The 16425-nt window shown below is 34.5% G+C and overlaps 1 protein-coding gene across 11 annotated transcripts in view; it reads left to right on the forward strand.

Moving 5' to 3' along the window:
- Window positions 1-16425, forward strand: part of HMBOX1 (homeobox containing 1) — a 206234-nt gene that overhangs the window by 64698 nt on the left and 125111 nt on the right. For 7 of the 11 annotated variants that reach the window (XM_045461713.1, XM_045461761.1, XM_045461729.1 and 4 more), the window contains exon 2: window positions 9714-9793. In XM_045461713.1, coding sequence (XP_045317669.1) covers window positions 9771-9793 — 23 coding nt within the window. In that variant the 5' untranslated portion in view covers window positions 9714-9770. Of the gene's footprint in view, window positions 1-3110; window positions 3177-9713; window positions 9794-16425 lie in introns of all 11 variants that reach the window. The other 4 variants (XM_045461786.1, XM_045461720.1, XM_045461769.1 and 1 more) reach the window with 1 other exon arrangement.

The raw sequence follows: 16425 nt of genomic DNA on the forward strand, positions 1-16425 counted from the left end.
ATAGTATAGGTCTTCTGAAATTCACCTTTTCCTTTACCTTCTACAGTTACTACTTTTTATGTTAAAGAGAAAATGTAGGGTAAAAAAATAACAACAACCTTTTACCACCTGTGGATTACACAGCATCTACAGGTTCTTATTCCTAATGGATTTTCTGGGTTTTATTTTTCTTCAAGGGTCAACAATGCTGATAGTAGGCTTCTTCATTGCTCAACTTGACTTTGTGTAGTATTTTGATAACCCTAAATTAATCATTTGATAATTGAGTCCATTTCTTTTTTTTTTATTTTTTTATTTTTTTTATTTTTTTAAATTTTTTTTTTCAACGTTTATTTATTTTTGGGACAGAGAGAGAGCATGAACGGGGGAGGGGCAGAGAGAGAGGGAGACACAGAATTGGAAACAGGCTCCAGGCTCTGAGCCATCGCCCAGAGCCCGACGCGGGGCTCGAACTCACGGACCGCGAGATCGTGACCTGGCTGAAGTCGGACGCTTAACCGACTGCGCCACCCAGGCGCCCCGAGTCCATTTCTGATATTAGGAATTTTTATAATTTTATTACATAAATGTGGGTGTATGTGTATCTATTGCATAGATGCATTTATCCTTCCTGATCATATTCCAAATACACATACCCGTCCTTAATCCCAACTCCATTATCTGTTGACTACCTGTTTTTCTATGTTCAGGTACTTAGGTATGTGTCTATGTATGTATATAGGTATACACACTGACATAAGACATAACATACAAAGTGATTTTTTGGTTGTAGTTTCTTTTTTTTTTTTAATTTTTTTAATGTTTATTTTTCAGAGAGAAAGAGAGAGAGAGAGAGAGGGAAAATGAGTGGGGGAGGGACAGAGAGAGAGGGAGACATAGAATCTGAAACAGACTCCAGGCTCCGAGCTGTCAGCACAGAGCCTGATGTGGGGCTCCATCTCACAAACCGTGAGATCATGCTCTGAGTTGAAGTCAGTCGCTTAACTGACTGAGCCACCCAGGTGCCTCTGTAGTTTCTTTTTCTTTAAGCCTGATCATATTATACTCATTTGATTGCATGTTGCTTTTTTTTCAGTCGTCAACTGCATTGTGCAGATCCCCACCAAGTCACTTAGTAAAACTGATTTATTCTTTTTAATGATTGCATTGTGTTAATTGATCAGAGTATATTGTAATTTATTCAGCCATTCCTGTATTGATTGAAACAACTCTGCTTAGGGTGCCTGACTGACTCAGTCAGTAGAGCATGTGACTCTTGATCTCAGAATTGTGAGTTCAAGCCCCACATTGGTCATAGAGCCTATCTTGAAAAAAAAAGAAAGAAAGAAAGAAAGAAAGAAAGAAAGAAAGAAAGAAAGAAAGAAAGAGAAGAAAGAAAGAAAGAAAGAAAGAAAGAAAGAGACAAATAATACTGTTTATACAGACAAGAAATTGGAAAATAAGTGACAGTAAACATCTTTGTATATATTACATATGATTACTTTTATTTCTGTATGATAGATTCCCAGAAATTGGACTGGTAGGTTACAGGTAGAAGGAAGTACTTTACATTTTATACATGATACCAGATTTCTTTCCAAAAATGGGGCACCTGGGTGGCTCAGTCAGTTAAGTGTCTGACTCTTGATTTCTGCTTAGGTCATGATCTAACTGTCGTGGGATTGAGCCCTGCCTCATCAGGCCTTGCACTGAGCTGCGGAGCCTGCTTTGGATTCTCTCCCTGTCTCTTTGCCCCTCCCCTGTGTGCTCTTGCTCTCAAAATAAATAAACTTTAAAAAAATACACAAAAGGATGTCATAATTCATTTACATGATAAAATATGACAGTACTTTCTTGAGATATTATCAGTCTTCTAAATTTTTGCTAAAGTGCTGTCTCATTAGAACCACTTAATTGTTATTTCACTTTTAGTAAGTTTGAGTATTTTTTATAAACTTGATAATTTGAATCTGCTCTGTCTCTACATGTCAAATATTTTTTCCAGTTTAATTGCTTAGTTTGTTGATGCTTTTTTCACTTTTTATGTCTAGGAAATTTTGAACTTTTATGTCTGCCTGTCTCTTCAAGTTTTTGCTCTTTGTTAAGATTGTTTAAAAGACATACCATCTTATAAATTTTACTGTAGAATGTGTTGCTGTGATTTATTTTTTTCACTTGTTCTTCTTTATCCCACCTGGAGCTCTTTTTTTTTTTTTTTTTTTAATAAATAATGTAAGATAAAGATCTATTTTTTTTGCTTGATAATCAGTTTTGTGATGATCATTTGAAAAAATAATTTATCCTTTACTGCAGAAGTAGAATTTAACTTCTGACTTGTACATTTTTTCATATGTGCTGGAATCTATATTTAAGGCTTTTATTCTGTTCCACTCATCTGTGTGTCTATTCTTAAACCAGTGCCATATTGATTTGATTATTGTCTTTTGAATGTATTCTGATATATGTCAGTGAAGTCTATTTTTAGTTTTCTCCTTTTGCTCAGGTTTTTGGTGATTCTTGGACTTTTTGCTTTATAACTTTAAGTTCCTATTTTTAAATTAAAAAAAAAAAACAAATCTTTTGGCATTATTTCTCAATACGGTCATGTATAAATATTAGGAAAAAGTGTGAATGAAATATTTTTCCCATTATTTTTGTATGTGTTAGTTTCTAAACTAGAGAATTTTTTTTATTTTTTTATTTTTTATTTTTGAGAACTTTTTAAAATTTTAACTGTATTGTATCATACCTCTTATTGATAATTTATTTTTATTTCAATTTTCTTTTACTATAATTGCTTGCATTTTCTAAGTATTCCATCAGGTCATTAACAAAAAGGTATTTTCTCTTTCATTCTGATATTATGCCAGTTAATTCATTTTCGTGTCTTAATTAGTCCCTATAGTCTTTAAGTCATTGTTGAATTTTAAAGGGGTTAGTGGGCTTCCTGTTCTAATCCCTAATTTAATTAATTTTATTTATTGATTTATTGAATGAGTGATGATTCAATGATTCATATGATTAAAATAATAAAAATTAACTGTGAATAGTCTCCTTCCCATCTTTTCCCTAATCGTTTCATTTCCCACCCTGTACTCAAAGTAACCACTGTCACTGGATCTCTTCCACAGATCATCAGATTTCCATATAGAAGCAAGTTCTTGACCTATACATAAACACACATACCTCTGTACAATGTATGTACAAATTTATTGTATGTTCATATAACCTTAATTTTATTTGAAATGGTTATTGTGTTTTGCTATATATGACACTTACTACTGTTCTTTTTTTCAGAAATGCTTAATTTTTTTGTTTTATTTTTTTCCATAGAGCTTTATTAAAAAGCTGAGGGGCGCCTGAGTTGCTCAGTCAGTTAAGTATCCTCTTGGTTTCTGTTCAGGTTATGATCTCACAGTCGTGGGATCAAGCCTCACATTGGGCTCTGTGCTGAGCATGGAGCCTACTTGGGATTCTCTCTCCTCTCTCTCTGCCCCTGTCCCCTGCCAGTACTCTTTCTCTCTCTCAAAATAAATAAATAAACATTTAAAAAATGGTTGCTGAATTGTATCAAATGCTTTTCAGCATCTAATGATACGATGATACGATTTTTTTCTCCTTAATTTGTTGATGTATTAGATTATGTTGATTAAAAAAGAACCACTTGTATTTCTGCAATAAATTATAGTAGTATATTATTTTTGACATGTGCCTGGACTCTATTGTCTAATTTTATTTTTTTAAATTTATAATTACATTTAATTTTTTTTTAATGTTTATTTATTTTTGAGAGAGAGAGAACACATGTGTACAGACACAAGTAGACTGCACTGTCAGCACAGAGCTCAACGTGGGACTTGATTTCATGAACCCTGGGAGATCATGACCTGAGCTGAAACCAAGAGTGGGATGTTTAACTGACTGAGTTTCCCCGGCACCCCTAGAATCATATTTAACTTTAAAGTGAAATCAGCTTATGGGTATATTTTATGTACTAGTACCTTTATTAGATTTTTGCATCAAGTTATTTTTACTTGATAAAATGACTTGGAACATTTTTTGTATTTTTCTGTGGTTGACTTTTATTAGAATTATGTTTTTTTTAAAGATTAAGAATCTACTGAGAACCCAGCCCAGTGTTGATGTTTTTCTATAGTAGATTTTTAATTACCTTTAATTTATGGTGTTTTGTTCTACTCAATTCATTTCTCTTGGGTCAATTTTGATATTTTCTATTTTACTGGGAAATCATCTTCTCTTTCAGGTTTTGAAATGAATTGCCATGAAATTGCATTTGTCTTTTTAAAATTTGTCTTGTTTTCTTAATTATCTCCTATACTTGTGGTTGTATTTCTCTTTCATTCTGAATCTTGTGAGTTTTCACTCCTCTTGTTCCATTTTTTTTCCACCCACTCATTAGACTCTGATTATTTAATCATCTTTCAAAGAGCTACCTTTTTGATTTATGTTCTCTATAAAGTCTTTACTTCTTATGAATTTTAAGTAATATCTCTTAGTTTCTTCTTCCTAATTTATTTTGATAAATTTTGTTTCTTTTCTCATTTCTTTTTTAAGTGTTTTTCTCTCTTGTCTTTTAAAAATATTAAAATTCTTTAAGGCCATAAATTTACTTCTGCATATAAATTTTACTGGATCACATGGGTTTTAATTATGATTTTATTTATATATTGTCATAGCTTACCACATAGAGCATAATTTCCCTTTTGATTTCCTAATTGATCCAAAGATTATCTAGTGTCATAGGTTTTAAGGAAAGATACTGTAATTTTTTTTTGAAAATTTTAAGGTATATATCTCTGAAGTTAATTAAAACTTTCATTATGACCATGTTTATGATAAGTCATGGTAGTGAACATAGGAAAATCTGTTTTTGGTTAGAGGGTTACAAGGTAGCTTTTAAAAATCATGTTAATTGATACTATAATTAAATTTATATTCTTTCCAACTGTATTTGTCTATTCTAAAAAGTATACTGAAATTACTGTATATTTCTATTTTTAAAAATAAATTTATTAAAGTTCTAGCAAATTTTGCTTTCTTACCTGCTATGTTATTTTGTGTATACAAGTTTGTAACTCTTATATTTTAATCATAAACTGTATATTTTATAATTATATAATCTTTCTCTTTATACTGATAAGTACTTTTGACATTAAAATTATACCTTGACTGATACATGTTTCTCTGCAGTTACCTGAAAACAAAATACTCTTTTCCCCCAAAAGATGCTCATTGCTTTCCTTGCCAGCTCCTTGACCTTGAAGAGATGAGGCTTTTAAGGGTACTTTTATTTTCTGCCCCTCTTCTTTTTTTCCCTTGAGCCTCTTCTTACTTGTGAGATATTGGAAGTATTTTTACTTCTGCTTACCTTCATCTCACCTGTCTACAACTCTTTTACTTTGTATAGTTTAGAAATTTATTAAAATTTCTTTTATGATATAGTCTTTGTTTCAGGAGTCTTTATCATACAAGTTATACATTCCTAGACATTTGGTTATTATTTAAATGTGTATTATATAATAGAAACTGGAAGTTTCATTGCTTATAGTATTATCCTTTCTCTTCATCTTCCCTATTACCACATCTTTTATTCTGGTTTGTTTTTTCTTAGTTAGAACCTTTTCTTAATTATTTTTCTTAGTTGGGATGCCTGAAAAAATACATTCTCTGAATTTTTACATATTTACAAATTTTTTTCTCATACCAAAATGTAAGCTTTGTTGGTACAGAATTATTTTATCTTTGTCATCTGAGAATGTTCTTCAATACACACTCTGTCTCTCTTTCTCTCTTTTTAAAGTACAAAAGATGAAGAGTCCAATGAGGAGCTGATTCTTTAACTTTTATAAGTTACTTGCTTTTAATTTTATTTTTATTTTTTTAGAAAGAGACAGAGCATACACAGGAGACAGAGACAGGGGAAAAAAGAGAATCTTAAGCAGGTTCCATGCTCAACCTGACGTGGGGCTCAATCCCACCACCCTGGGATCATGACCTGAGCCAAAATCACCAGCTGTGTGCTCAACTGACTGAGCCACCCAGTGGCCCCCTAGGTTACTTGCTTTTTAGAGCTGAATGTGATCCAGTATCCATGAACTTTTATCCTTAAAACCTTCTTAAGCTCAGATTTCTTATGCTTTAAGTTTTTTGAGTATAGTTGATACACAATGTTACATTAATTTCAGGTATACAACATAGTGATTCAGCATCTCTTAATGTTATGCTATGCTCACCACAAGTGTAGCTACCACCTGTCACCAAACAGTGCTTTTGCAATATCATTAACTATAATCCATATGCTGTACCTTTTATTCCCATGACTTATTCATCACAGAATAGGAAGCTTGTATCCCACTTTCCTCCCATTTTGCTTATTTATCCCTTCACCTCCCTTCCCTCTGGCAACCATCAGTTTGTTTTCTGTTATTTATAGGTCTGATTCTGATTTTTCTTTGTTCACTTATTTTTTAGATTCCATACGTGAGTGAAATCATATGGCATGTGTCTTTTTCAATCTGACTCATATCTGACTCTCTGGGTCAATCCATGTTTTCTCAGATGGCAAGATTCCATTCTTTTTTATGGCTGAGTAATATTGCATTGTATGTATATGCCACATTTTCTTTATCCATTCATCTATCAGTGGACACTTAGGTTGCTTCCATATTTTGTCTATTCTAAATGATGCTGTAATAAACATAGGGGTGCATATATATTTTTGATTTATTGTTTTTTATTTTATTTGGGCAAATACTCAGTAGTGGAAGTACTAAATCATAAGGTATTTCTATTTTTAGTTTTTTAAGAAACCTCCATGCTGTTTTCCGTAGTGGCTGCACGATTTGTACATTCTCACCAGCAACGTAAGAAGGTTTCATTTTCTCCACATCTTTGTCAGTACTTGTTATTTTCTGTTTTTTTTTTTTTTTTTTTGATAATGGCCTTTCTAATGGCTATGATCTTAATATACATCTTTATTTAATTATTAAACTCATTTTTAAAACAAGGTGTAAAAAAATCTGTTTTCTATGTAGAGGGGGCTTTGTGACAATGAGCCTGAAAGTAGAGAACTCATAACACCGTACTTGCTTGCTTTTTTAGAATGTTTTAGTTCTATTTTATTTTATTTTATTTTATTTTATTTTATTTATTTATGTTTTTTTCTTTTTAACTTAGAGAACACACAAGCAGAGGAGGGGCAGAGAGAAAGGGTGAGAGAGAATGAATTCCAAGCAGGCTCTGTACTGTCGGTGTGGAGCCTGATGCAGGGCTTGAACTCATGAACCGTGAAATCATGACCTGAGAGATTCTTAACCGACTGAGCCACCCAGGTGCCCCTAGAATATTTTAGTTCTACTGAATATTTTAAGCCCATTTATATCTATAATATGAATGACATAAACACAGTGATTTGCAGTTACACAAGTCTGTATCAGTAACTTTATATCAGTTTCCTCACTTGTGAAATGACAATCTTTGGTGATTTACTTCTGAGATTGTCTGATTCAGTTGTACTGTGGTCCTCATACTTGCATAATAAAGGTCAGTCAGGATTGTTGTGACGCATTTACCAGCCCTCTGAAGATTGTGGAAGGATTCCCTTTCTAGTCTATATATTCCTCACGTATACATGTAAAAGGCCGTCAATAAAGGTCTATTTAATCCCTAAACATACCTCATAGTCTCCTTTAACTGTTCCTTCTCCCCAAAATCTTTCCTCCATGGATTCTCACACTTCTCTTCACACTTTGGTTTGGTGGAAGTCTTATTCTAATCTTCAGCTAACAGCTGAGATCTCACTCTAAGAAGTCTTCCCAGTTCTCTGTAGCCTAAAATAATCTCTAAATTGTTACTCTCAGAAACCTTGTATTTTTAGTCTTATCACATTATGCATGTTATTATAGAGGTAGGGGTGTGTGTGTGTGTATAATTTTTATTTGACCTTCTCCTATAGTTTAATATGCTCCTGCATTACTGGGGTCTTATCTTACTGTTATGATTTTGTGCCTATCTCAGGGCAAGTAGGTATTTAGTGTATTTTTTTAATGTCTATTTATTTGAGAGAGAGAGAGAGCGAGCAGGGGAGGGGCAGAGAGAGAGGGAGACACAGAATCTGAAGCAGGCCCCAGGCTCTGAGCTGTCAGCACAGAGCCCGACGTGGGGCTTGAACTCAGAAACCGTGAGATCATGACCTGAGCCGAAGTCAGACACTTGACCGACTGAGTAACCCAGGGGCCTCAGAATTTAACATATTTTAACTGGATTTGAGCAAGAATGAAAAGTGTATATTGACCATTAATCAGTTTTGTGGCTTAGTTTTGATATTTTTACAATCAGCAGCATTTTCAGTAGGTTTTCTTTGTACTTCTGTTTTTTTTAGGACAGGTATTTTTTAAGTCAGCAAGAAAATTAACCACAACAGGAACTTCATTAAAGCTACAATTCAGGATATGCAAATATGAAAGGTTTCTAACTTTACCCTGTACATTTTGCATATATCATCAGTCACTGTTAGACACTTTGGTCTTGCTTAATATAATTCACTGCTGAGTGTGTATTTTAGTGTGAGAGTTTTGACATCAACATTTTTAACTTTCGTGTAATTTATAATCTTAACTTTGAATTAATGGAAATTGTTGCCTCTTTAGATTGTGGTTTGAAACTGCTAATAAGTCCAGTCAGTAATACATGATCTTTAGCTTCTAAACCATGAATAGTAGATTTCATTTTTTGTTAAAATCTATGTCTAAATTGAAAGGGGTCGAAGGGTCTGAATGGTGAATAAAAGCAGTAGAATGCTAATCAGAAGATAGAAGTACTAGACTCACTCTATTAATTTACATTGTGTTCAGTAATCTAAAGCAACATGCGTATTAGTCTCCTTTTTAAATTGGTAATAACAGCCCCTGCGACTTGAGAGTTTGTGAAGTGCTTCATGACCACCATTTAAAAAAATGTGTTAACTTCTATAGCTCTTCAAGGTAGTTATCAATCATCCCTGTTTTATAGATGCAGACATTGAGACTTAGAGAAATTAAGTCACTCAAGATTTGGCTAGTAGTTAAATAAGTACTAAAATACATGGAAGTAGACCCCAGAATTTATTCCACAGTTAAAACCTTTAGCTGCAATCATGGCTTTTTTGCTTTAGAGGATTCTACATAAATGCACTGATACTGTTATCAAAAAGTTGTCTTGAGGGGTGCCTGGTGGCTTAGTCAGTTAAGCATCCAACTTCAGCTCAGGTCATTATGTCAGGGTTCATGGGTTCGAGCCCCACATCAGACTCTTCACTGACAGCTCAGAGCCTGGAGCCTGCTTCAAATTCTGTGTCTATCTACCCCTCCCTGCTGTGCATACACTCTCTCTCTCTCAGAAATAAACATTTTTTTTTTAAAGGCTTGAATGTCACAATAATATATATGTTCTGTCACAAGTTTAAATGTTTCCCTGGGTGATGTCTGATAACAGATTAAATTTCAGGGGTATGATTTTCATTACTTTTTCCAAGGTAATAATTTTGAAAGCTATCAATAATATTTTTTTATTTTTAAAATTTTGCTTCAAACCAAGGTTTCACTTAAAATTACAAAATAATTTTTAAAACGTGGCTACTTGATGTTGACTGTTAATATCTTTACGATATGTAATTAAAATTTTTATTCAACATTTGATTACCAAGTATTTCTGAATTTTCTGTCTTTATTCTACAGAATGATAAATAACGCTGATCATCTCTAGAAAGGATATTGATTCACCTCATGTAAAGTATGCTCAGTTCCTTTCCAGTGGTGTAAGTATCTAGTCCTTTTCTTAATTTTATCTCTTAATTGTTTTAATAAAGTGAAGAAATCATTATGATTATGATCCAGAAATGACAGCAGTCATTTGTAGAGTTGAAAGAATTTTTTCATAATTATGTGGAAAGGAATGACTTTTCAAAATACCTTTCTCTTCTGTTTTCAACTTTGAAGTCTGACATTAATTTTCAATTTGAAACTACTCTACTAATTATTTCAAACTGTTTAATAGCCTAGAAACTTCCAAAATAGATGGCTAGCTACTATTCGATTCCTTGTGACAAGCAGAATATTGGAAGCATGTTACTTTAACACTGCCTTTGTATGCAGACTCCTAAGCACCTTAGCCATTTTCCTTTACCTACTGGAGATAATGTAGTTAAGTCTATTAGCTAATGTCATTGGTAGCCTTTCTTTGGAGTCAGGCAAAAAATACAAATTGAGATGGTGGTATTATGTTGAGAGTTTGTTTGTTTTTTTTTTTTTGTGCTAGGATATGAACTGTAACCACTAGTTCATATTAAATAGGCCTCTGAATAAAAGTATTCCGGGAATTTCAGATATTAGAGAAGATAAAGTATCTATTAGCTCATTAAGTGCATCTTTGAAGTCTAATGCAGAGTGCCTTTAGCATAAGTATTTTCTAAAATTTGGTGTAGTCTGTTTCGATTAAATTCCTTCCGTTTGTTTGACAGTTCTCTAATCCAGTAAGTAGACATTAACATAGATTTTCTTTATTATTTAGGTTTTTCATTAAAGTTTTTTCCTGTCTCATTGACTCTATCACATATCGAAAAGTCTCTGGAATAGGCCCAAGTGATGTAAACTGTAGCCTGAATTTTTGGTAAATAGCTATCTTTGGGAAATGGCAAGGCACTGCATTGCTTTGGGACTTAATTTCCTTTTTTTTTAATGATATAATTGCTGATAGCTATTTTTAATAGCCATTAGAATGTAAGCATCATGAGGTGAGGAGTTTTTGCTTGATTAGTTCCTTGTTGCATCCTTTCTTCCTTGTATAAGGTCTGACACATAGGGCATATTCAGTAAATGTTAGTTGAATGAATGATTTTTCTCTAAATGGTGTCCAGATCTCTGATTCCATACCTAATTTATATTTCCTTCTATAAACTTGCATGTTTTTACTTGAATTTGTTTCCCCAAACATGTATGAGGTGGCTACAATAAAAAAATGTCATTAATGATAATTTAAAAGTAATTATTGTAAAGTGTGATTGGCACAGTGAAATATAATTTTGTTTCTCTCAAAGTCTTTTTATATATGAAAGAACTTTTTTATACTGCTGTCTTTTTTATACTGCTTTTTTATACTTTTTTTATTGTTTTGCTTTAGTCAGTTCTCCTATTGGTTTAAATTATAGAATCATCTTAACATACTCAATCCCCAGTAAATCTTCATTTCTCACTTATTCTCACTTCCTGTCATTTTTAAACTTTAAGACTTCCACTCCTTTGATGACAATAATAATTATGAAAGAGGTTAATGTGCCATAAATACTAAGAAGGGCCTGAGTACATCTTTAGTTGAATATTATGATTAGAATGTGTTAGATCATCATGTGGTAAATACCATGTATGCAAAACAAAAGTAACTTATGACTAGATCATATTTTGCTTACTCATTCTAGATGAAAAGATAGCAGAATCAAACTGAAGAAAATGCTGTTATTTAATAAAATCTTATTAACTGTTAATGCTTTACAAGCAAGGTAGTAATGTCATTTTTGCACAGGTGATTTCAAGATTAATCATTTGTGGATGGTTTAACCTTCTTTGCTTTATATGTTTGTAGAATTTAGGTTTTTTTTTTTTAATATTTTTTTTAATGTTTATTTATTTTTGAGACAGAGAGAGACAGAGCATGAACGGCGGGGGAGGGTCAGAGAGAGAGGGAGACACAGAATCCGAAACAGGCTCCAGGCTCTGAGCTGTCAGCACAGAGCCTGACGCAGAGCTCAAACTCACGGACCATGAGATCATGACCTGAGCCAAAGTCGGACGTTTAACCGACTGAGCCACTCAGGCGCCCCTGTAGAATTTAGTTTAAGAAAGTGTTCTGGACCTCATGGTTATCTAAGAAGGGTTTAGGTGCATATCGAAGTAGGGATAAAATTTATTATAAAATAGGTTTACTATTATGGTCTGATACAGTATCGTCTTTTAGAGTATCCGTTTATGAACTGAGCCATAATTCCTGAATTTAATTGTTCTTTTCTGCTTTAAACATTGTGTTACTGCAGTGTCAAAATTCTTCTCACATCATTTTCAATTATTGTTGGCCTGAGTCTGCATTCAGATTAGTAATTTAAAGTGAAAGATACTCCTTATCCTGTGAATAGTATTTGTGCTACAGAAGAAAATTAATTCAGTTTTTACACATTATCTTTTTTTCTGCTTATAAAAGAACTGCTGGTATTGTGGACATAGATGAACTTTGTAGGTCATTTACTGCCATAATTTCAGGATTACGTGCTTTAGGTAAATTATAAGAAACAAAGTGTAGAAATGACAGAATGTACCTTTGTTAATGTTAATGCACATTGAAATACTATTCTTGATATCTAAGAAAACTTCTAATCTTGGCATTTTCTCAGTGAAACATAGTATCTTCAGTGTTATGTGTAGGATTTGATCCTGCTCATCATGCCATTGTTATTCTACTCTATAGTGATCATACCTTTCATTCTAGCAATTGTAGATCTTTTTACGTTAGGTATATCTTTGTACTAGGGACCTCTCTTGGTGCAAGGCACAAACATCTAATTTAAACAAACTTTGGGAGGAAATTTAAGCTCTTACATCACATACAGTAAGAGCAGAGATATAGCAGGGTCTCAGGAATTGCTAGAACAAAGAATATGCACACTGCAGAGCTTTCCCTTTTGCTCTGCATTTCCTGCTATGTCTGCTTTATTCTGCTACAAAGTGGCTTCTTCCACAAGGTGAAGAATGTACCAAACTAATGTCTTCCTGCAACTGAGCACAGTTAGAGTGACTGTCCATCTTCCTGCTGGTCTAACCTAAATATTTTGATGAAAGCAAGACTTGACTTCCTTGTGTACCTACCCCTGTGATTGGAAACAGTGAGGCATTCTAGGCAGACAAAATAATACACATTATCTCCTTTTCTGGCTGTTATCTCCTTTTATGGCTTTTGGGATAAAAGTGTTTCCCATAGTCAGTTAATCTGAAATTACCTAAAATACTAAATTGTTTTAGATTCTGTGTGAATTGTTAGTTTTGATATTTCCAATACAAGCTTTAGGATGGATTCTTTTCAGTAATTGGTTAAATTCACATAAAATTTATTTTAGCTTTATGCTAACATACAGACTGCTGCTCCATACAGAGAAAGGTTTGAAGAATTATATACAGATACTATTATATTGATTGATTTTTTTTTTTTTTTTTTTTTTGGTCCATATAATAAAACAGTTCTTGAAGTCTCATTTAAGTAAGGTCAGTTTTGGGGGCACCTGGGTGGCTTAGTCGGTTGGGTGTCTGACTTTGGCTCAGGTCATGATCTCACAGTTTGTGAGTTTGAGTCCCACCTCAGGCTCCATGCTGACAGCTTGGAGCCTGGAACCTGCTTCGGATTGGGTGTCTCCTCTCTCTCTCTGCCCTTCCCCTGCTTGCACTCTGTCTCTGTCTCTGTCTCTGTCTCTGTCTCTGAATTAAAAAATAAAAAAAATTTAAATTAAGGTCAGTTTTGGGGTGCCTGGGTGGTTCAGTCAGTTAAGTGTCCAACTTCAGCTCAGGTCATGATCTCGCAGTTCACGAGTTTGTGCCCTGTCAGGCTCTGTGCTGACAGCTCAGAGCCTAGAGCCTTCTTCGGATTCTGTGTCTCCCTCTCTCTCTCTGCCCCTCCCTCACTCATAATCTCTCTCTCTCTCTCTCTCTCTCTCTCTCTCTCTCTCTCTGAAAGATAAATAAAACATTAAAAAAAATTTTAAGTAAGGTCAGTTTATGAAGTATTTTGAAAGCATTAAGACTGATGTTAGCAAAGGACAGGCCTACTTTATTTACAAGAGAAAAGAATGGTGTATGGAAACCTCAGCCTCTCAAATCAGTAAATTAAGGGGTCAGTTTTTTGGATTACTAAAGGGATTGGGCAGTCAATCTTTTATTTTTTAATTTAATTTTTAATTTTATTTCCAGTATAGTTAACATGCAGTGTTATATTAGTTGCAGATGTACAGTATAGTGATACAATTATATACTCAGTGCTCATCATAATTGATGACAGGATTACTCTTAATCCTCTTCACCTATTTCACCCATCCCTCACCAGCCTTCCCCTTGGTAACCATCAGTTTGTTCTCTATAGTTAAGAGTTTGTTTTTTGCTTTGTCCCTTTTTTTCTCTGCTCACTTGTTTTCTTCCTTAAATTCCACATATGAGTGAAATCATATGTATTTGTCTTTCTCTGACTGATTTATTTCACTTAGCATTGTACTTTCTAGTTCTATCCATATTGTTGCAAATGGCAAGATTTCATTATTTTTATGACTGAATAATATTCCATTGTATATCTATACCACATCTTTTTTATCCATTCATCTGTCAGTGGATACTTATTGTAAATAATGCTGCAGTAAACATAGGGGCTCATCTATCTTTTTGAAATAGTTTTTTGTTTTCTTTGGGTAAATACCCAGTAGTAAAATTACTGCATCATAGGGTAGTTCTATTTTTAAATTTTTGAGGAACCTCCATACTGTTTTCCACAGTGGCTGCGCCAGTTTGCATTCCCACCAGTAGTGCACGAGGGTTCCTTTTTCTCCACATCCTCACCAACACTTCTTGTTTCTTGTGGTTTTGATTTTAGTCATTCTGACAGGTGTGAGGTGAGATCTTGTAGTTGTTTTTTTTTGTTTTTGTTTTTTTTTTTTAAGTTTTTTGAGAGACAGAGCATCGGCGGGTGGGGGGGGGGGGGGGGAGGGACAGAGAGACACAGAATCTGAAGCAGGCTCCAGGCTCCGAGCTGTCAGCACAGAGCCCAACACGGGGCTTGAACACATGAACCGTGAGATCATGACCTGAGCCTAACACAGATGCTTAACTGACTGACAGGTGCCCCTAGGGATCTTGTAGTTTTGATTGGCATTTCCCTGATAGTGATGTTGACCATCTTTTCGTGTGTCTGTTGACCATCTGTATGTCTTTTTTTTTTTTTAACGTTTATTTTTGAGACAGAGAGAGACAGAGCATGAATGGGGGAGGGTCAGAGAGAGGGAGACACAGAATCCAAAACAGGCTCCAGGCTCTGAGCCGTCAGCACAGAGCCCGACGCGGGGCTCGAACTCACGGACCGCGAGATCATGACCTGAGCCGAAGTCGGCTGCTTAACCGACTGAGCCACCCAGGCGCCCCAAGTATGTCTTTAGAAAAATGTCTGTTCGAAAAAAAAAATGGAAAAATATTCCATGCTCCTAGATAGTTAGAACAAATATTGTTAAAATGTTAATACTACCCAAAGCAATCTACATATTCAATGCAATACCTATCAAAATAACACCAGCATTCTTCACAGAGCCAGAACAAACAATCCTAAAATTTGTATGGAACCAGAAAAGACCCTGAATAGCCAAAGCAATCTTGAAAAAGAAAACCAAAGCAGGAGGCATCACCATCCCAGACTTTAAGCTGTATTACAAAGCTGTAATCATCAAGAAAGTATGGTACTGGCACAAAAACAGGCACTCAGATATGGAACAGAATAGAGAACCCAGAAATGGACCCACAAACGTTTGACCAGCTAATCTTTGACAAAGCAGGAAAGAATATCCAATGGAAAAAAGACAGTCTTTTCAGCAAGTGGTGCTGGGAAAACCAGACAGCAACATGCAGAAAAATGAACCTGGACCACTTTCTTACACCATACATAAAAATAAACTCAAAACGGATGAAAGACCTAACTGTAAGACAGAAAGCCATCAAAACCCTAGAGGAGAAAGCACGCAGAAACCTCTTCGACCTTGGCTACAACAACTTCTTACTCAAAAAGTCTCCACCTCCGGAGGCAAGGGAAACAAAAGCAAAAATGAACTATCGGGACCTCATCAAGATAAAAAGCTTCTGCACAGCAAAGGAAACAATCAGCAAAACTAAAAGGCAACCGATGTAATGGGAGACGGTATTTGCAAACAACATATCAGATAAAGGGTTAGTATCCAAAATCTATGAAGAACTTATCAAACTCAACATCCAAAAAACAAACAATCCAGTGAAAAAATGGGCAAAAGACACAAATAGACACTTTTCCAAAGAAGACATCCAGATGGCCAACCGACACATGAAAAAATGCTCAACATCACTCATCATCAGGGAAATACAAATCAAAACCACAATGAGATATCACCTCACACACCTGTCAGAATGGCTAACATTAACAACTCAGGCAACAACAGATGTTGGTGAGGATGCAGAGAAAGAGGATCTCTTTTTCATTGCTGGTGGGAATGCAAACTGGTGCAGTCACTCTGGAAAACAGTGTGGAGGTTCCTCAAAAAACTAAAAATAGAACTACCCCATGACTCAGCAATTGCACTACTAGGTATTTATCCAAGAGATACAGGTATGCTGTTTCCAAGGGGCACATGTG

This window comes from Leopardus geoffroyi, chromosome B1 (assembly GCF_018350155.1).
Source record: "Leopardus geoffroyi isolate Oge1 chromosome B1, O.geoffroyi_Oge1_pat1.0, whole genome shotgun sequence".
In the NCBI taxonomy this organism is placed as follows: Eukaryota; Metazoa; Chordata; class Mammalia; order Carnivora; family Felidae; genus Leopardus; species Leopardus geoffroyi.